Genomic DNA, 21,991 nt, shown 5'->3' on the forward strand with positions numbered 1-21,991 from the left:
CTACCCCCACATTAGTGAGGCTTGGGGGTTTTTGGAGGGTTTTTGTTTTGTTTTTTGCATCTCACTTGTGTGGCCCCAACTGACTTTTCTATGGGTCAGTGACCTTTGACTCAAAACAGGTTCCTCACCCCTCTCATATATAAAGACAATGCTAAAACCTTTTGTTTGACATATTTATTTAAAAATGAAGCCTGGCCAACAAGACCCCCATTGGGACCAAGCCCCCATTTCACTGCAGCATCATAACACTCCTGCACCACCTGACCCCAAATCTGAGCCTATCATACACTGGAACCCCCTGTCCTGAGCCTCTTACATCCCCAAACTTCTGCATCCCCACATCCTCAGTCTTCTGCCACAACATTCCTCCACCATCCACACATCACAAATCTGTGTCCCGAGCCTGTCATACTCACAACCTTCTTGCCCTGAGTCTCTCACATATCCCGCCCAAACTCCTGCACCCTCACATCCACAAGCCTATGGCTTGCTCAGCACCCCAACCTTCCACCTGAGCCCAACACACCCCAGCCTAGAGCCCCCTTCTTAAGCCAACAGCCCCTTCTCCTGCATCCAAATTCCCTCCCAGAGCTTGTACTTCTCACCCCTTCCCACATCCAAATCCCTCATTCCCACCCCACACCTCACTCTCACTAGGTTGAGACAGGTATAAGGGCTGGGGATAGCAAGTGATGGAGAGCAGGGGAACAGAGCAGATGAGGCCTCACGGAAGGGAGGTTGGGGGGCAGGGAAGGAATGTGATTTTCATGAATTGGTGGGTCCCTCTCTCCTCCGGCCCCCCCCTCTTTTTTTTTCCTTGACAAACCTAGGGGTTCCTTGAAATTCTGAAAAGGGTTCCTTGGCCAAATAAAATTGGGAAACACTGCTCTACAGCCATGGTCACCAACCCATCAATCGTGATCAACTGGTTGATTGGGAGCGGTCAACAAGTTGATCGTGAGGCATTAGGGGCCCCCCCATTCCTCCCCACCCCCAAGCAGCATGGGAGGAGGCACGTGCTGCCTTTCTGCATGCGAGAGGGAGTAGGAGTCCTGGAAGTAGGCGTGCACCAGGGACTTCCTTCTCCTGCTGCCTTCCTATGTGGTAGAGTGGGGGGAGGGGAGATGTAGGAGTCCCGGGCGCCAGGGGACTCCTGGTACCCTACCCCAACACCCACTGGCACCCTGACCTAGCACCTACTGGCACCTTGCCCAGCACCCTATTTTCTGCCCCAGCACCCACCATTACCCTGCCTTCACCAGCACAGTTGGGCCCACATTAATGAGGCTTGTGGGATTTTGGATGGGTTGTTTTTTTGCATCTCACTTGTGTGGCCCCAACTGACTATTCTGTGGGTCAGTGACCCCTGACTCAAACAGGTTCCCCACCCTCTCATAAATAAAGACAATGCTGAAATTTTGCATGTTTGACATATTTAAAAATGAAGCCTGGCCATCAAGCCCACATCTGGTCGCAGCATCATAACACTCCTGTACATCCTTCCCCCCTCCCCCCACCCAAATCTGAGCCCATCATACACTGGAACCCCCTGTCCTGAGCCCCACATCCTCAGTCTTCTGCCACAACACTCCTGTACCATCCACACACCGCAAATCTGTATCCTGAGCCCATCATACTCCCAACCTCCCTGTTCTGAGTCCCTCACACACCCAGCACAAACTCCTGTATCTTCACATCCACACGCCTGTGGCTTGCTCAGCACCCCATCTCTCCACGAGCCAGGATCCCCTTCTCCACATCCTCCTTCATCCAAATTCCCTCCCAGAGTTTGCAGCTCTCACCTGTTCCCACATCCAAATCCCTCGTTCCCACCCCAGAGCCTGCACCTCCTGTCTCAACCCAGTGAGGGTACCAGAGGTATCCCGGAAAAACTCTTCCGTGTCCAAGCACTTGTTTGTTCTTATGCTTTTTTTTTTTTTTTAGTGGAAGAGCAAACATGCTCTTTCGGCAACCCCTGTATTCCTTGTTCCAGTAGGAATAAGGGGGCTTCTGAAAGAAGGGGGTTTTCCAACATTTGGCCCAGTCTAGATGGGCCAAATGTTGGAAAAACCTCTTCTTACAGAAAGATTTTTAAAAAAGCGGCAGTGTAGCCATACCCCGAGAGTGTATAAGGGCTGCAGATTGCAAGTGATGGTGAGGAGGAGAACAGAGAAGGCGGGGCTTCAAGGAAGGGGTGGGATTTGGGGAAAGGATGGGGTAGATCGTGACTCTTTCTGACATTTAAAAAGTGATCTTAGGCATAAAAAGGTTGGAGACCACTGATTTACAGCAAGGTGACTGTGTTGCAATCCGTACTTTGAAAATCACTAGATTAGATGGTCATAATGGTCCCTTTTGGCCTTGAAGTCTAAAAACTTAATTAGTTTCTCTCTACTGGTGTCTGGGTTCCCATGGATTTTTCCATGAAGTTCCAAGAATATTTGATTATCTGGTTCTTCATGCTGGGGTTGGATTCCCCTCACCTTCTTTTGAGATGATTTTCTAGGCTAGAAAGGAGGGCACAAGGTGAAAGAAATTTACTTTACCACATCTCATGCTGGATCTGTTCTGTGGATGAGTTGCTTATCTGACTCTGCTTTGGCAGAAATGGTTAGTGAAGGTGATGTCTATCCTCCCTCCGCTGTGTGTTGGTCCACCTTCTGTAATGGTCATTTCTTGAAGTGGTCTGAAATTGTATCCTCTGAAGATTGTGAATGGTTCTCAGAGAACATTCTGGCAGAGCAAAATAATTTTTGCACACTTTTTTTTCTCTCTTTCATGGTCCTGTTCTTTGTTTTAATGTACTTACAAATCCCATTGTGAAGCAAGAAGGAATTTCAGAGAAGCAGTACCAGGACCACATAAGATGAGGGCGGAAATAGTATCTGCAAAATAATTTAAAGTGAACAAAATGAATCATTGTGACAAATAAAAACTGACATATGCCTCTTTCTGCCCTTACATAGGGGTTTCCCAGTGTAACCTTTGCATTTGATACTATTTTTCCTTTTCAGTTACAGCACTTGTGTTGTATTTCATGATACCTGTTGTGAGTGCAAGTGAAATCATTGGACCAATGTGCCTTATGCTACTGATGGGAACTGTTCACTGTCAGATCGTGTCCACTCAGATCAACAAACCCCAAGGAGCCAATGGAAGCAGCAGGAAAAGGAGGTGAGATGTAAGAGTGGAGTGGTAGCTGTGTACATTTGTAGGAATTGGAGTAATATGATACTGTATTATGTCACCTGATAAAGGTCCTGTTTGCTGCTGTTTAAAGTAAATATATTGTGTGACTGTAAAATGCAGGGATATGACGTATACCATATGGTTGGTAGTGAATAACACACCTTCTTTCACAGTTTTCTCGAGCTGTTGACACTCAAGAAGTCTGGCCATGATTCATTCTCTCCATTAGACTGTTCTTCTAATGGAACCTCGATAGTCCCATTTCTTTTTTTGTGGCCATTGGTGTGCGCTCCTCAAAGATGACCACATTTATGGCCTTGGGAGTTTGATTTTTGTCTTAAGTTGACATTAACTGAGAAGTTTCTTCAGAGGGGGCAAAGGGTGACATGATTCTGAGAAATTAGATTCTTTTTTGTTTTTTTGCTGCATAGGAGACATTGCAGCTTTTTTTTTTTAATTTAAAACTGCCCAATGTCTCTCTCAGTGCATCTTTCCTGCAGAGAGGTGGTAACTACTACCTTTAGTATATTTCCACATAAAAGACTGTTTCCCCCACATGGTGGTTCCAGTATGTATTCTTCCCTGAGGACACATACATGATTCCTGCTGATACTAGTAAAAGTTACCTGTGCATGTTGAGTGAGATTGATCCCAGTATCTGAGTAATGTTTGGATTTGTTTTTAGGGTGTTAAAAGATGCTTTGTTGCAACTTAATTCTCTCCCCACACAATTTTTAAATAGAAAGTTACGCAAACCTGTGGGTAGTGATGGGAGCAGAGATGGTGGCAGCTGGTCTTCCTCTGACAAAGCCAATAAAGGAGACAAGAGTTTGGAACCTACATCCTTTATCAACAATTTCTTTGGCATGTTCTTCCGCAGGAGGTGTGTATGCTGCACCTGGAGGGTGTGAGTGTTTGTTTGTAATGGTAGTGTATGAGCAGCTGAGCATTCTGAAAATTAAACAGAATATTTAAGTACCAGTCACACATCCCCAAACTGCATAAGTTACCGCTGTTCTCTAGCAAAATCCAAGTAGTGCTGTTGGAGGAAGTCTTTTTTTTATCAGGAGTCCATATGCTTGGTACCTTATTTTAGGCACACAATTGCAGACAGTGCTAGGGATTCTCTAGTCTGAGTGATCCTCCTAAGCATATGTACCCAACTCCCCTATAGGTCCCATGTTTAGTTACGTTGCTTTGGTCAGTTCAGAGTTCATTTACCCTTTTTGTTAAATTCTTTTAAGTGTTGATGAGGTTAAGACATAATAAAAAACAGGGAAAAGGAGGATGCACTATTTAGGTTAGTACCTTCTATCTCCTCTTCCCACTGAATAGCTCATTTAGCCATACACTTAAACTTGGCTGATTGTTGACCTCATCATCTAGGGTAGGAGGAAATTCAATAGAAACAAATGCAAAAAAGTCCACTTAGTAAGGAACAATTAGTTGCACAAATATAAAATGAGAAATGATTACTTAGGAAGGAATACAGTGGAAAGGCATCTGGGGGTCATAATGGACTTCAAGCAAAATATAAGTCAGCAGTGTAACAATCTCATTTTGGGACATATTGCAAGAGGATTGTAAGTGAGAAGTAATTCTAGTTTACTCCATGCTATTTAATTAGGCCAAACTTGGAGTATTGTGGCCTGTTCTGGGTGCCTCATTTCAGGAAAGATGTGGACTAACTGGAAAAAGTTTAGAGAAGAGCAATGAAAATTATTAAAGGTATAGAAAACATGACCTATGAGGGAAAATTGAAAGAATAGGGATACTTTTGTCTGGAAAAGAAGACTGAGGGGGGACATAAGTTTAAGTACCTGAACAGTTGTTACAAGGAGGAGGAGGGAGACAAACTATTCTCCTTCACATCTGATGATAGGAAAAGAAGCAGTGGACTTAAATTGTAGTAACAGAGGCTTAGTTTGTACATTAGGAAAAACTTGCTAAATATCCGAGTAGTTAAGTACTGGAATAAATTATCTAGGGAGGTTGTGGAATCTCCAGCAGGGAGAGCTGTCAGGGATGATCGAGATGGGTGCTTGGCCCTCCCATGAGTGCAGGGGGCTGGCCTTGGTTACCTCTCGAGTTCCCTTCCTGTTCTCAATCTATGATTTTTGTCACTATTTGAAATGTATCTAAAACTTTCTCCTTTAATTACATTTTAAATGAATTACTCCTGAATCCTGCCTTTCCCCTAGGTTTAGAATCTTTAGGACACTGGGCTGGATAACAAAAGAGCTGGCATTTGAAAATGGGAGAGCTTTATGTTTCCTATAAAGCAGGGTCGTGAAGTGCCTGTAATAGAAAGAATTCTGTAGCTTTTCAGCTATCATTTAATGCTGCGCCAGGCAGGCAAGTGAAAGTAAGTTGACATTTTCCTGTCAAGAGCTTTGCTCTGAAGTCAGAACTATTCTGTTGCATTTTGATTCCCTAGGTTAAGGAGGGTGAAATTGGTAGCAGATAAAGGGACTGAAACTGAAGGTGGTGTGAGCTCTGTCTATAGTGACACCAAGCATGGACTGCCCAGATCTGAATATAGGCTGTTGCATTTCAAAGAGAAAGAGACACTTTCAGATGGGCCAAAAAGTCATCAGGTAAGATTTTGAGTGCTTATTACAAAATACCTCTCTGCATTTATTCTTCAGTCATATGACTGGCTAGGCGCTAGCACCTTAATGTCAGATGTAAATATAAACTCAATAGAGTTTACAATAGAACACAAACGCGATTAACACAGAAACCCATGGGAAGAGTAAAGCAGGCCTCTGTACTGAAATGCATATTTATTTGGCTGATCTTCAATTCAAAGGTTGGTCGATTATCGACATTCAAAATTCTCCCATGTAAAAATCTACCTTGCAAACAATTCAGTTCATTTTTATTCTGTTGGAAGATAATTCAGATTCACCTGATGGAATTTTTGGACGTAAACTTAAAAAAAAATCAGTCTTTCATTTGTGCAAGCATTAAAATTAAGGCTTTGGGACTGGTGTGAGTCACTTAGACAAGAACATGTGATGCAGACAGCATTGTTCCCAAAGTGTCTAATTCCTGAAGGAGGTATTCAGGAGGGCTAATGGGTGCACAGCTTTCATAACAAACTAGTCATGTCTTGTGTGCCCAGGTTACACAAAGACGTGTGGATGTTGCTGGCCTTTAAGGCACCAAGCTTTGGGGAGAATCAGGAATTATCTCCTTTAGCTGCTGGAGAGATTGGATGGTTTCTCCGCTGCTTTCCACAGCTGGCCCATAAGTTGCAGAACTTGTGATTCTTTGACTCCTTGTTATACTTGTGCATGTAGTTGTATTGCAATTAGTATCTAGGATACACACTGTTGCTAACCACAGTACTCCTGCTTGATACAGATCTGCTTAGTTTTATTAGCCCCACTTTCTAGTTTATTTAATTGGCTGCTTTTCTTTCAGGATGGTTGCACACAGATTGGCACCATTTCTGATGAGCTGTCAAGTGAGGAGGACACGGAAGCCATGGCACAGAGGATTTTGTTACGCAGAAGTGTAGAAGGGGCATCCAGCGACAATAGCTATGAAGGCAAGAATAGGAGACCTCTTATTTCTTCAGACCAGTCAGTTTTGCAGGTAGTCCTGTTGGGTCTTTGTAAAATTCCATAAAACTTACTGTTACTGGCATTCAATTTACTTTTTCTTTTTTATTTATGGAAGGTCAATCAAGCCATTAAAGGTACCAGAGAGTCTGATAGTGTGGCAGAATCTGAACTAGACTCAACAGCCTTTAGTCAGGTAAGTGTTCTAAAACACCAGAGACCTTTGCATCATCATTTAAGGGGACAGAGTGGTACATCTATTCTTTTCGGGTTTTTATATGGTGCTCATCACCATAGTACTCCGTGCCTTCCAGGAGTGTATTGAGCATGGAACTACAGGCTGGACCTTCCTGGTCCAGCACTCTCGGGACGTGAGTGGTCCCGAACCAGGGAATTTGCCAGACAAGGAGAGGTCAAGACTCTCCTCACGGCTGTCAGTCCCTCTGATGTGCCAGTCCCAGCCTCTGGGCTCTGCTCCCAGCCCTGGCCATGTGGATGTACTCCCAGCCCTGGCCTGGGCTATGCTCTCTGCTCTGCTGGCTTAGGCTGCCACTGGCCCAGCAGGGGCTCCGGGTCATAGGACCTGTTGCTGCCGGCCAGGGCTTTGCTGCTGGCTTTGGGTGCCCCTGCTCCCAGCCAGGTTCTCTGGTCCAGCAATATCTGTGGTCCTATCAGACCAGACTGCTGGATTTCAGAGGTTCAATCTGTATCTATAGTTCACTAGATCTTTTATCCTTTCCTCATGGGGATAAATATGTGCAGTGACTTGTTTTGGTACTTTTTTGTTAAATATACCCACTGTTGTGTGTTGGAGCAGAAAGTGATGAATTTTTTGATGGTCCTTAGCTCCAAGGAGCTAGTTTCATAGTCTCAGACCAGTTTGAGTAGGTTCTGTGTTCCACAAATGCATCTCACAGTTCCAGAGGAGCAAATGTGTTGATCAGTCTTCATTCTAGAGCTTTAAGCAGCCTACTAGGAATCCTGGACTGTTAGTCAATGCTTCCTTGGTTTTCTACTGATCCATTTCCCTGTTAATACTCTTATACAGTCCTGTGTTATGGTCAGATACAAAAAAATCTCAATTCTAAGAGCTTCTCCATGCTTGTGGATCATAATAGATGTGTATGAGATTTGTTCCCAATGCCAAGCACTTGTATTTGATGCCATTGTCTATTGCTTGCGAAGTCTGGAAGGCATAGTGGTTGCTGCAAGACAGGAAGGCTACAGGTGTCTCAGACAACTGGCTAATAATAATTCAGCATTACCAGCAGGCAGGAGAGGCCACGACTGCCGACTATGTAGTCTTTCCAGGTTGGAAAAACTTAGATGAAAATTGTGTCCTCCAGCTAATAGCTGAGTTTTTAGAGCATTGTACCTGACACACCATTAACAAAAACTCTTAACTTCTTTTCAGTGCTCTGAATTTTGAACTTTTATTCAATTTATGAAATTCTACTGGCATCAGCATATGCGCATATGCTCAGAGGCCTCTGATCACTGTTCATTAGAGACTTGGCTGTTGGCAGGATAAGATTGCACTGGACTAAACATCAGGCACTCTAAAAATTAATTCTGTTTTTCAAAGAAATCAGGAAAAATCTCGACTCTAGCTATATAAATGCTCACTAAACTCTGTCCCACAATGAAGGCAAAACTACTAATGTATTATAAATTCTGGTTCCATTTTCTTGGTCTTCAGAGTTTTCATGAAATTGAAGGTGAGAACATTAATAGCTTGTTGATGTTTTTGCAACAAACTCACAGCCCTTTGTAGAAATGGTCCTTTCTGTTCTGAGGTTGGCTTGGCTTGACCGTGTGGTTGTGATCTGAACTTGAAGACTGAAAGCTGATTTTTGGTGACTGAAGGTTCAGTATTCTATAGATATTCTATTATATATCAGTATGGAGAAGTTACTTGTGTAAAACTTCCTTTTTCTTTAAAGGAATCAAGGTCTTGTTTTAGCAGTGGGTCCCGGAGCTGCAGCGTATCTCGGAGAGACTCTGAAAGCACCCGCCATGACTCCGAGACAGAGGATATGCTCTGGGATGACCTTCTGCATGGGCCAGAGTGCCGTTCTTCCTACACCAGTGACAGCGAGGAAGGGAATGTAAAAGGAAGTAAACGGGACTTGAAAGAGGATGTTTTCCAACAGGTCTGTTCAACTACTTGTAATAAATGAGACACCCGTGAAATATTTTTCTTTCGATATAACTTGTACCCATCTAAGAATGTAAAAACAAACGAGGGAAGTGTTGGATAGGATGCAGGAATGATCTGGTGCATAGACTTGACCTTTGGGATTCTAGTTAGCAAAAGTACCCTGAGGGAAATAGCGTGGAAGTTCAGGACCCCAGCTACAGCAATTCTTGCTGTGAAAGCATCAATGTAGCCTGTAAAACTTAGATGGGAAGATACTTTGTTGTTTTGTTATTTATATCCTCCTAGTTCAAGAGAATGTATATGAATCATAACTTCTCACTTGTTGAATCTAATTTTTCCGTCTTCAGTATTCCTGTACTATCGCTTTGGGTGCTATTACTACACCTAATAGAGTGATTGTGAAATGTGCAAGTAGATAGAAGCCATAAAAAACCCTCAGTAATAATAATATTGACTGGGTATGTTACCTCAGGGTGGGATGCAGAGAAAGCTTCTTGTCACCTTATATGACTGCTTCTTGGAGCAGCTGATCTTGGAATCCACAAGATCAGAGGCAATTATTGACTCAGTCATAAGTGAAACACAGGATCTGGTCCAAGATGAGACTATACCTGGGATGCTTGGTAATAGTGACAACAACATAAACTTAACATCCAGCAGGGAACACCACAGTAGTATTTAATTTAAGAAAGGGGAACAACACAAATTAGGAAGTTAAATTAAAAGATAGTGTCCAAAGTGAAATCCTTGCAAACTTCATGGAGGGGGTCGGGATATGGGAGGGTGTTTGGGAGGAAGAGGGGGTTGTGATGTGGGTCAGAAGACTGGGGTGCAGGGTCCAGGAAAAGATAATGGGTGCAGAAGGGCATTCTGACCTGGGGAACAGGTGTGGGAGGGGTGCAGGGTCTGTGAGGGGGTTGTGACACAGGGCAGGAGGCATTGACAACTGGGAATAGGGGATGGGGTGCAAGACCTGGGCAGAGGTTGTGACCTCAAGGAGGGGGTGCAGGGTCTGGGAGGACGAATGGGTAAAAGAACAAGGGAGCAGAGTTTGGGTTGTGGGGGGACAGAAGGTTGGGTAGGAAGTTAGGGTGCCAGAGGCAGCCTCTGGCCAAGAGGCACTTACCTGGGCTGTTCCCAGCCAGCAGCCCTGCCCAGCGGGTTCCTCAGGCAGGTGGGGGCTCTCTGTGCCTTTCTAAATGCTGTGAGCACTTCATGTGCTGCCTGTCCTGCAAATAGACAGCTCCCATTGGCTGGAAACCGGCCAGTGGGCACTGCAAGATTATGCTGGGGGTGGGGGCAGCATACAAAACCTCTCCTTCCCTCTCAGCTCCTGCCCAGCTCACAGGGTTCAGAGAACTGTTCTGAGCATCATGTGGGGGCAGGGCAGGCAGGAAGCTCCCACTGCACCCAAGGGCTGGATGCACCTCTTGGCAAGCTCTGTCTAGCTCCCAGGCCATATTTTGTCCACTCTTGTAATAGAAGCTCAATTTAAATGTATACCCCAAATTAAAAAAAGACCAAAAAGGGTACCCTGGGTAAACTACGAGAAGCAATGAGAGGTAAAAAGGCATTCTTTAAAAAGTGGAAGTGATATCCTACTGTGGAAAATAGGCAGGAAGCCTGCTAAACACCCAGTGGGGCAACTGGCTGCTTGAGCTGATAAAGGAGCACTTGAGGACTAAATGACTTTTTTGCATTGGTCTTAATGGCAGAGGAGGAGAAGAAAATTCCTAAATATGAGCCATTCTTGTTAGGTTATAAATCTGGGGAACTCTCTCAGATTGAGGTTCTGTTAGGGGAGGTTTTAGAACGATAAACAAAACAAAGTTACCCGAACCAGAGGATATGAACACCCATGTGAAACTGCACAGCTAACAACTGCAGTTTGTAACTTACCATTTAAATCCCCTTCTGTACCAGATATCTGGAGAATAGCTAATGGGATGGCAATTTTTTGAAAGGCTCCAGTTACAGGCCAGTAAGCCTAACTTCCATACCAGGCAACTTGGTTGAAACTATCAGATTTATCAGACATAGATGGACATAATTTGTTGGGAAAAAGTAAATGTTTTTGTAAGGGAAAAATCGATGCATTACCAGCCTAGAGGAATTCTTTGAGGGGTCAACAAGCAGGTAGGTGGATAGTGTTCTTGGGACTCACAGAAACCTTTTGACAAGGCCCCTTACCAAGGGCTCTTAAGCAAAGTAAGCTGCCATGGCATAAGAGGGAATGTTCACTCATGGATCACTATCTGGTTAAAAGGAAATAAAAAGTAAAAATAAATTGTCAATTTTCAGAATAGAGAGAGAAATAGTTCCCCCAGGAATCTGTTCTGAGTCCAGCGCTTTGCAACGTATTCCTGAATGATCTGGAAAAAGGGGTAAACCGTGAGGTGGCAAACAGGCTGATACAAACCTATAAATAATGGACAAATTTCCACCACTCTATACCGGAAACCCTCTGACAGCTACACTTACCTTCATGCCTCCAGCTTCCATCCCAGACACGTTTCTCAATCTGTTGGTTACAGCCAAGCCCTAAGATACAACTGGATTTGCTCCGATCCCACAGAAGAGACAAACACCTACAGGATCTTTATAGAGCATTCCTAAAACAAATATCCACCGGGAGAACTGAAAAAGCAGGTTGACAGAGCCAAAAAAGTACCCAGACACGAACTACTTCAAGACAGACCCAAAAGAGAAAACAGAATTCCACTTGTCATTACTTACAGTCCACAACTCAAACCCCTCCAATGCATTATACACAATCTGCAACACATCTGAGGCCTTGGGGCAGGGGGAAGCCTATTCTTGCTTACAGACACCCCCCCCAACCTGAAATGAATTCTTTCCTGTCACCATGCTACACAACCATATCATAAGCATCCAGGAACCCAACCCTGCACTCAGCCGTGGTGTCAACTCTGCCCATGTATATATACATGCAAACTCATCATTGGAACCAACAACATAAGCTACCAAATCAAAGGCTCATTTAACTGTTCATCCAGTAATTTGATCTATGTCATCAAATGCCAGCAATGCCCCACTGATTGATTGATTGATAGATAGGAGAAATGAGACAGTCCCTATGGGAAAGAATCAATGGACACAAATCAGATATACGTAAAGGGAACATACAGAAATCTGTTGGTCAACACTTCCATCTACCTAATCAGTCTTTAAAAGATCTACAGGTGGCTGTCTTGTCACAAACTAATTCTACAAGCCAAATACACAGAGAGGTGTTGGAATCACAATTCATCCGCAAATTCAATTCTCACACTGATTACCTCCTCAATCGAGATAACAGATGGCTGGAACATTATCAACCTAACATTTAATGAAGATGCCAACAGCTCTTTGTGTGTGTAGAAAGGGTTCTAACACAATCTATCTAATTACTATCCTGTGATCCTTATCTGCTTCTTTTAACTATCCAATCTTTAGGTGCTTATAGGTTACCAGTTCTGCCTACATGATTTTCCCTTTGATATTTTCATACCCTCTGCTTCTTGTTTCCTTCCCCCCTCTTCTTTCTTCCCTATTTATTTTGGGTCTGCAGATCCTAAACTCATAAGTCTAGTCATCTGAAGAAGTGGGCTGTGTCCATGAAAGCTACATGGACACACAATCCCATCTACATGTTTTGTTAGTCTATAAAGTGTTACCAGATGATTTGTTGGTTTTTAAGTTTATCCTGTACAGATTAACTCAGCTCCCCCCAAAGCTTACAAAGTTAAGCCCAAAGCAGATTGAGAGTTAATGGGATCTCATAAAACTGTGAGACTGGGTAACAAAATGGCAGATGAAATGCAATGTTGATAAATGCAAAGTGAAGCACATGGGAAGACAATCCCAACTATAAATATACAGTCAGAGGCTACGTCTAGACTGGCCCCTAATTCCGGAAAAGTCATGCAAAGCAGGTAAGTCAGAAAAGGGAAATCTGCAGGGGATTTAAATATCCCCCGCGGGATTTAAATAAACATGTCCGCCGCTTTTTTCCCAGGCTCGGGGAAAAGCCGGAAAAAAGCGTCTAGAATGGCGCGATCCTCCGGAATAAAGCCCTTTTCCAGAGGATCTCTTATTCCTACTTTCAAGTAGGAATAAGAGATCCTCTGGAAAAGGGCTTTATTCCGGAGGATCGCGCCATTCTAGACGCTTTTTTCCGGCTTTTCCCCGAGCCGGGAAAAAAGCGGCAGACATGTTTCTTTAAATCCCCCGCGGATTTCCCTATTCTGACTTACCTGCTTTGCATGACTTTTCCGGAATTAGGGGCCAGTCTAGACGTAGCCCTAGGGTAGAAATTCACTCAAGAAAGATCTTAGTCATTATGGAGATCTCTGAAAACATCCATTCCATTGTGTCCTGTTCTGGGCACCTCATTTCAAAAAAGATGAGGAGAAATTGGAGGAGGTCCAGAGAAGAGCAACAAGAATGATTAAAGGTTGAAGAGAACATGACCTATGAAGGAAGACTGAAAGAATTGGGCTTGTTTGGTGTGGAAAGGAGAAGACTGAGAGGGGCGTGATAGTGTTTTTCAGATATCTAAAAGGGTGCACAAGGAGGAGGCAGAAAAATTATTCTCCTTGGCCTCTGAGGATAGGACAAGAAGCAATGGGCTTAAACTGCAGCAAGGGAGATTTAGGTTGGACATTAGGAAAAACTTCCTACCTGCCAGGGTGGTTAAACACTGGAATAAGTTTCCTAGCGAGGCTGTGGAATCTCCATCTCTGGAGATATTTCAAAGCAGGTTGGATAGACATTATCAGGGTTGGTCTAGACAGTACTAGATAGATGGTCTCTTCCAGTTCTAGTGTTCTATGATTCTATATGCAGCAGCATTGAAAAAAGCTAGCAGTGATGGGAATCATTCAGAAAGGGTTATGAATAAGATAGAAAATACCATATTGCCCCTATATCAGTGCATGTTACTCCCAGACCTGGAATACTGCATGCGAAACTTGTCACCCCATCTCAAAGATATATTGGGATTGGAAAAGTGTTCAGAAAAGGGCGAAAAATGGCAAGGGAGTGTAGAACAGCTTCCATATGAGGAGAGATTAGTAAGACTCGGACTTTTCAGTTTGGAAAAGATGACCAGGGCAGGGGGATATGAGAGCATTAATAAAAATCATGACTGGTGTGGAGAAAGTAGATAAGTGCTATTTATTCCTTCTCATAAAAGAAAAAAGTCTCCAAATGAAATTAATAGGCAGCAGGTTTAAAAAAGCAAGAATTTGTTCACACCATGCACAGTCCTGTGGAACTCTGCGCCAGAGGATGTTGTGAAGGTTAAGATAACAACAGGGTTGAAAAAGAACTAGATAAAATCATGGAGGATAGGTCCATCAATGGCTTTTGGGCAGGATTGGAGTCTCTAATTTGTTTGCTAGAAACTGGGAATGGGCAAAGTGTTTGTGTGTGTGTGGATCACTTGATTACTTGTGCTGTTCATTCTCTCAGAAGCATCTGGGACTGACCTCTATCAGAAAACAGGACACTGGGCTAGATGGACCTTTGGTCTGACCCAGCCTGGTCATTCTTATTTTCAGGGCCTTGTGAGAAATCAGCTATAAATAAAAGCAGATTGTCTGCTTTGATAAGTGTAGTTTCAATGTTGAAATAATTTTAAACTATATTCAGACATTTTCAGTAAAAATGCTGCCTATTTTGAAACCATTTCCTGTATCTAGTTGAGCGATGTTTTTAGTATGTTGTAGTACTCTTGCATTTTCTTCTCCAGAACCATTTGTTCTGGCTTCAGAATACAAGCCCTGCATCTGCAAAAGTAAGTGCCCTGATCTGGGAAGGAAATGAGTGCAAGAAGGTGGACATGTCTGTGCTGGAGATCAGCGGGATCATCATGAGCAGAGTAAGGACTGATTCCCCTCTCCTGCTTTCTAAGGTTATAACCATGAACTACACAGTTAATTGGCATAAGTTAGATTGACTTCGAGCCCCGCCCTTCCCCAGCTTTTGATGGGTTGACCTGGCACCCTTGGGACATAGGAAGGATAAGGGGGGCCCTGAAGTAATTACTGCAGTTGTTCATGTCCACTCTACCTCATGTCAGTGGCATGTGTCCTCACCAGAAACACTTATCTAAGGAGGAGAGGGGGCACTAATAGCCCAGGTTCTCAGCTCTGAACTCCCCATGAAGCAAGCTCCCTGCAGAGTGGGGCGGGGGTGGGGGAGCAAGCTGGGTTGCATCTGATTTCACTGTGAACTCCCTGCAGAACAATTAATGGTAATTTCATGGCTCCAGCTGCCAGGAGCCCAACAGGTGATGCAAGTAACCTAAGCCTTGCACATGTCAATGAGGTGAACTTACTAGGATGGTGTAGTGGGCAAGTTACTATGGAAGGAAAAACACAGTAGTGCATATACTTACATAATTTAGTTGTCAAGCTGCTTTTTTGGCAACAACTACATAGTATAGCTATGCTCTAAATTGTGATGCACCTGCAAACTTGACAGGTCCAAGCACCTTTTATTAAAGATGGCCCTAAATACTCTTAACTAGTCATTCTAGAGAGCATAAAGTACATTAATTTGAAGTGGAGGATATGATTTCTGATCTGAGAAACAAAATATCTAGCTCTTACATAGCACCTTTCATCAGTAGATGTCTGCATGAAGCAAGCAGCACTCCCTGTCCTGAGTGACCGGGAGTTAGAAGGTTTGGTGTAATTAAAATTTGTGACTCATGGTTGCTGCTCTGTTTTGCTCAGCCTTGTACCTTTCTCAGAAGTGAGATTTTTTTTTTTACTCAAGGTAGGTGAGAGAGGGCCCTGGAGAGGAGGGAGATGGACAGATCATTACAAGGGGGAAGAAGTGGTCATTATATGGAATCATTTTATGCCACACTTTCACTTTTTGTTTTTTCTTGATTTTTCTGGTTCAGCCTTGCTCGTTTGCTGTGTGCTGTTACACTCCATGGAAGAATCCTTCCAGTGGTGAGTGACTGGAGAGATGACGCGTGCAATGGCTGAACATAACCGTTATCTTACAGCCACTCCAAAACACGGTTTCTTTTTAAATGTCTGTCGAAGCGGGAGGATACGTATATACTTACACATAGGATTGCTAGTGGAGGTTTTCACCATTGGTTTTTAACCTCTTACTGTCATTTTAAACAATAGTTTTAGCCTGCATACTGCTAATGACCTTTCCCTATTCTCCAGGTAAATGCCTATCAGCAGGGAGTAGGCTATCAGATGCTGGGTAACCTTGTCACCGTTGGGTTAGCGTTTCTTCCTTTCCTCTACCGGCTCTTCCATACAAAGAATCTTGAACAGCTGCGATCCATTTCAGTGTTGGAGCTTTTGAATATTTTTTGTGGCGCTCCTATCATCACCCCTGTCATCATCTTGGCTGTGATTAACTTCTTTGAGCGTCTCTGCCTGACTTGGATGTTTTTCTTTATGATGTGTGTTGCTGAGAGAACATACAAACAGGTTTGTCTAAATGTTCAGTTATCTTTCATGAACATACACATCTCTGTTGCAAGGTTCAAGCTGCTGTCATTGATTCCCATCTTAAAGTGACTGCTGAGACTTGTGTTTGGGAGCAGCAAGATGCTGTGCAGGTTTGGGGAATGCTGGGATATTTTGGTGCGCTGTGGCTTCTACTAAGAAAGCTGAAATGACATTACCTTCCACCAGGAATTAGTCTTGGAACTTGTTTTTTTTCTTTGTATTGCTGAAAGGAAATTAACCTTTAAGTACTTGCTATGTTACAAGTAAGGCAAATTGGAGCAATCTGGAAAAGTTACTAGCGCTATATGTACTGTGAAGCCGATAGTTAGGAGACTTGTCTTAGAATGAAAAATGTGCCCCCCAGGAAATAATATGATCCCAGTGGAAGACTATTGCTTGGCTGGACTTGATTGACCAAGAGATGCATGGTCTGATGGGCCCATATCACATGGATGTGTGTTTGTATCGGTCATATTCATCCACAAGGGAAGGGGGCCAGAAGTTTTGAGAGTTTGCTACTGTTGATACAGATGTGGCATAGGCATGATTGGTATCCTGTAATTGAGATCAATACTAAAGCTCTCATGGCTTCGTCTTGTACAGAAATGTATTTGCTACCAGTGGTAACCACAGAACTTGTTGAGCGTATTTTTTTTTATATATAGATATAGATATAGATATTACTATATATTATATATATAGTATTATATATTATGTGAGGTACATAATAAGTCAAGTACCATATGGATGCTAACATTTAGAAGAGACCATTATGTGGATTTTCATTAGTAACACATTTTTCTTTTGCAGAGGTTCTTGTTTGCCAAGCTTTTTAGTCACATAACATCTGCTCGGAAAGCCAGGAAGTATGAAATCCCCCACTTCAGACTCAAGAAAGTGGAGAATATTAAGATTTGGTTATCGCTGCGTTCTTATCTAAAGGTACGTTCTGATCCAAAGAGTGAAAGTGAGTTTAAAATGTTAACAGACTAAAGCAAACGGTGTAAACAAAGTTAGTTGAAGGTGGCTGCGTAGCTAAATACTATTGGTGTGTGTTCTGCTGTCTTTTACTGAAGTTCAAAAGGCTTCACAAATTTTACTAAATGTTTGTTTCCACAGAGGAGAGGCCCCCAACGATCTGTGGATGTAGTTGTATCTTCAGTCTTTTTATTGGCTCTATCAATTGCTTTCATATGCTGTGCACAGGTGAGATTTCCACATTTATGTTCGAGAGCAATAAAAAGCCAGTGAAAGAATTCTTCCATTGAATATAATTGGCAACAGGTTTCTAGGTGGATTTTAGTCCTTAAGCAGAGGAAAGGCTCCCTTGCTTTTTTCAGTAGTATAGTTGTTAGCAACAGTTGGCAGAATGGTTTCATTGTGCTGCAGATGAAGGCTCATGCTTGCTAAGTAGCTGCACATCACAACTTTGGCTTTGCAGTGCTGGGATTGAGTTTTATGTGTGCTGAGGGAAAGACTCATCAAACTAGTTCCTCTAACAATCAAAATATATTTACATTGGGCAGCACTCCTGTGTATCTAGGTAGCAGGTGGTAGGGGATAAAGGGCACCAACACTTTCTGCTTTCCTTTACACTATTTTGCAGTGGTGGTGCCTAGATAAGCCAGCTGCTGTTGTGTAACTTCATGATTACGGATATAGCACAATTTGGCAGTTACATCTGACTGTGCACAGTAATTGTGGAACAGAGCTGCCATGGTCATAATAGAGGATGACATGTATTAATCAGGCTGATAGTTGGTATAGACTATCCTACTTTTATTCATGTACTAGAAGATTTACCTGATGCTGCTCAGGCCCTTCAGAGCAAGGGGTTCAGGATCCAGGGGGCTCAGCATGAGGTTGCAGGGGGTGGCAATAGCCTGTGGCTGCTCCCTGATCCAGCAGAAGCCCCCAGGCTGGTCCAGGACAGCCTGAAGTTATGATAAGAGGAAGCTGCATTCCCAATTTGATAGTTCTAGCTTTTATGGTTTAGGAAGAAGGAGTTCTCAAACATTCTCACTCAGAGTGATAGACTCACTCTCATATATATATATATAAGTTTATGGTAGGTGAATAGGAATATTTTCAGTTCCTGCCAATTTTTTTTTTTTGTTTAAAACAGGTTTTAAAAGGCCACAAAACATTCCTGAGTGCAGCTTACAACTGGGAATTCCTGATCTGGGAAACAGCTCTGCTGCTTTTTCTGCTGCGCCTGGCATCACTGGGCTCGGAAACCAACAAAAAATACAGTAATATTTCAGTCCTGCTCACTGAACAGGTATGTCAGCTGCAGTTCACCTACCCTTAGGCTTACTGTTGTCTAATATAAAAATGGTCTTTGCAGTTCAAATGAACTCTCCATGTCAACTTAGGGCCGCCTTAGTCATCTGTTAATTGTATTTGTGCATAATGGAGTACAATTACAGCAGGCTTTAAAGGAAGAAAGCCTGTTAGCCAGGCCCAAATTCTGAGTGTTTCCATTTTTGATTGACTGTTAGGGATGAGAAAAACCATGGCACTCTGGGGAAAAATTGGATGATTCTGTTAATGTATTAATCCTGCATGTGAAGACAAAATTAACAGCATTTAATGGACAGGGTGGTATTGGTACTTTTGCATAGACCTGTACAACTGACTCTGGTCCCTATGCTGTAACAGCAGTATCTTGGGTGAAGTGCTTGGATGTAACATGTGCTCCAAAATACCTGTTTGTCACAGATCAACTTATACCTAAAAATGGAAAAGAAGCCAAACAAGAAGGAACAGCTTTCTCTCGTGAACAATGTTTTAAAACTGTCCACAAAGCTACTAAAGGTGAGTTCCTGTCCTTAAGTCTTATGATTCCCCAAAAAGATAAGTTTAGTTCACTCATGTGCCTATCATGCTGACCAATATCATCTCATTGCTTCCATGTCTGCCTCTGTGTCGTAGCCTGTAAGTTTTCTGGGGTACTTTCTTTGCACAGTGCATAGTACAATTGTTGCCCTAGAGAAGATTCTCCATATTTATGATGGGGTCAGTAAAGGACACCTCAGGGCTGAAGCCTGAGATGCCTCATGTATCCAGTCTAGGGTATAGCAGGCTATTAGAGTAGTTGAAAATATTGGTGATAACTGGATCTAGGTTTAATTTACATGTTTTCATTACAGGAGTTAGATACACCATTTAGACTCTACGGCCTGACTATGAACCCTTTAATCTACAACATCACACGAGTTGTGATCTTGTCTGCCATCTCAGGTGTTATAAGTGATCTTCTTGGCTTCAATATCAGAGTAAGTGCAACTGCCACTTGTGATGGCAAGGAGCATGTTCTAGTAAGACAGGATACCTAATTAACTTATGGGTTTAATTCTGGTTTTGCCATTGTGGTTGTCTCTTCACTTGTTTCCCCCTCTTCTCTGTTTTGGGCAAACCCACTCAATGTTAGGACAGCAGGAATAGTGAGTGAATAAATTCAGATGAGCACACAAACAGGTTTTTGTGCTGTAGTAGACAGTCTTATTATAAGCTTTTGGCTGCCTCAGAAGCAGAGCTTCAAAGACGGTTCCTTTATTGGGTATCTAACCCATTATTTATGTACTAGTATGCGTTCTTGCTGTCTAGACAAGCAGCTGCTCCTTTTTTACAATGGCATTAATTCATTCAAAAGATTTCTTGATTTGTTTATTTAAACTCTCAGCTCAGTACTAATTCCTAATGTGTATTTTCAGTTATGGAAAATCAAATCCTGAACTGGCCAGCTATCAAGGCTCAGCCTTCTCAATGGTGGATGGATTATCAGAAGGGCACACTGGATAGAGCAAGACATTGGCTTGAGGCAGAGGTGGTCCTAAATTTGGGCACATTTCTTACACATGTGTGTCTTAAAGAGGTTCTCTCACATTGTTGAGTTTCAGAGCCTATAGAATAAACTAGTTTAATTTGTATGGGTGGCCCAGGACTTGTAAACTAAGTAAACAAAACTTGATTGCTCTGTCAGCAGAGCCACACTCTTGTAAGGCCATATCCCTATTAAGTAAGGGCATCAAAACAGTAGGAAAATAGTGTGGGAATCTGCATAAAACAGCTTGCATGTCCCTGGCCTTGTTAAAGCCCATTTGTATATGGATTGACCAGTTAGTGCAGCAGACTGGCTTTGTTACACAGTGAAGGTGCGGAGGCAGATCTCCATTTGCTCTGCTAACATGAGACCTTAATTTCACTGCAGTGAGTCAGTAATGTAACGCCCAATTACTGCTTTGTTGTAAGCAAGCTCTTCATTTGTTAAAATATGGTTTTAAGGCCTGGACATGAGAACTAGCTTTGCTAATAACTATGCAGGCTAAATGCATTACAGCTGAGCAGAACATTACAAGTACTTAGGGGTAGATTTCAAAATTCTTCTCAATTGATGCCTTTTTAGTTTACATATTAGAGCTCATCCCTGTTGCTCTTTCTTTCAGCTACAGCTTCCTCCAGGGCCCTATTTGATAGACAGGTGCATGTATGTAGTATTTACTTTAAGTCACATGTTCATTAAATGCCTCCAGGCTGCAGAGGCAAAGTCCGCTTTGGACTTTGCCCCTTTTTCCTGAGTTACTGCAACCTTTTATGAAAGTAAGTCCACCCAAGATAACTATTACCTCCTATGGCACTTAGCAGTTAAGGCTTTCAGTTTCACAACATTAAAGCCACTCAGGTGCACATGCTGGAAGAGATGATAGTTTTCATATAATTGTTCTTCAAAACTCATTACTCTTGAATGATAAGACCTAATAGAACAAGCAAAGCATGCTCCAGGAGGGAATATGATAACACTTGTTTGCTAGGACTGGTCAATCTATAAAGTATTAACATATAAAACACCTTTTTACCAGGCTGCTGGCAGCTAGAAAACAATAAGTAACAGCTACATGTAACACTTAAATCTTTGGTAATGACTTGATTATAGAGCTTTGAGGTGGATTAATACAGTAGTGAAAGCATTCTGGAAAATATTAATGCTTTCTACTTCTATAGTGCCTTACCTTTCTAATACAGGTAAGTATTCACAGATGTGGAAGAACAGAAGAATACGCTGTTCTAACGCACAGCCTCCTGAAAGTATAGCTGCTTTTTATGCAACACTACTGATACCGCGCCTTGGACAAAGGAGTAAATGGGGCTCTATGGTAAGGACTGACTGAAAATGAGAGAGAAGGAGGAATGTGATAACCTCCCTTTCAGTATGAGAGCTGTAACAATCTTCACAAATGGCACAAGGAAAGAAGTCTCCTGAGGAGAAATTGTGCTGTAAGTGCAGCTTGTGTTTTCCTCACACTGGTTTCTAATAAATTAGGAAATAGTAAGTAACTCATTAGATTAATATTGCCAAAGAAAAGGATACCTTAAACTCCACTGTTCCATCTCACACCATAAAGGGACAATGACATAGGTCACTTTTTGTAGTAAATTGTTTATGCAAAGCTATTTTCTGTACAATGAAAAGAAGTAAAAATGTAAAAAGTGACATTTTAAAATACAAATAAACCCATGGCAGCAAACTACATCAAACAGTTGTTACTGTGTTTTGCAGAACTGTGGTTGAGCATGCTTTA

At 42.6% G+C, this 21,991-nt stretch overlaps 1 protein-coding gene across 6 annotated transcripts in view; it reads left to right on the forward strand.

Annotated features, from left to right (window-relative positions):
* Nucleotides 1-21,991, forward strand: part of PHTF1 (putative homeodomain transcription factor 1) — a 44,560-nt gene that overhangs the window by 12,435 nt on the left and 10,134 nt on the right. For 3 of the 6 annotated variants that reach the window (XM_075910282.2, XM_075910280.1, XM_075910284.2), the window contains exons 6-18: nucleotides 3,015-3,174; nucleotides 3,932-4,072; nucleotides 5,627-5,786; nucleotides 6,619-6,792; nucleotides 6,877-6,954; nucleotides 8,702-8,911; nucleotides 14,675-14,803; nucleotides 16,116-16,388; nucleotides 17,220-17,351; nucleotides 17,529-17,615; nucleotides 18,535-18,690; nucleotides 19,131-19,226; nucleotides 19,562-19,687. In XM_075910282.2, coding sequence (XP_075766397.1) covers nucleotides 3,015-3,174; nucleotides 3,932-4,072; nucleotides 5,627-5,786; nucleotides 6,619-6,792; nucleotides 6,877-6,954; nucleotides 8,702-8,911; nucleotides 14,675-14,803; nucleotides 16,116-16,388; nucleotides 17,220-17,351; nucleotides 17,529-17,615; nucleotides 18,535-18,690; nucleotides 19,131-19,226; nucleotides 19,562-19,687 — 1,922 coding nt within the window. Of the gene's footprint in view, nucleotides 1-3,014; nucleotides 3,175-3,931; nucleotides 4,073-5,626; nucleotides 5,787-6,618; nucleotides 6,793-6,876; nucleotides 6,955-8,701; nucleotides 8,912-14,674; nucleotides 14,804-16,115; nucleotides 16,389-17,219; nucleotides 17,352-17,528; nucleotides 17,616-18,534; nucleotides 18,691-19,130; nucleotides 19,227-19,561; nucleotides 20,101-20,125; nucleotides 21,941-21,991 lie in introns of those variants that run through there. The other 3 variants (XM_075910283.2, XM_075910281.2, XM_089773683.1) reach the window with 3 other exon arrangements.

This window comes from Pelodiscus sinensis, chromosome 27 (assembly GCF_052426305.1).
Source record: "Pelodiscus sinensis isolate ZL-2025 chromosome 27, ASM5242630v1, whole genome shotgun sequence".
Lineage (NCBI taxonomy): Eukaryota > Metazoa > Chordata > Testudines > Trionychidae > Pelodiscus > Pelodiscus sinensis.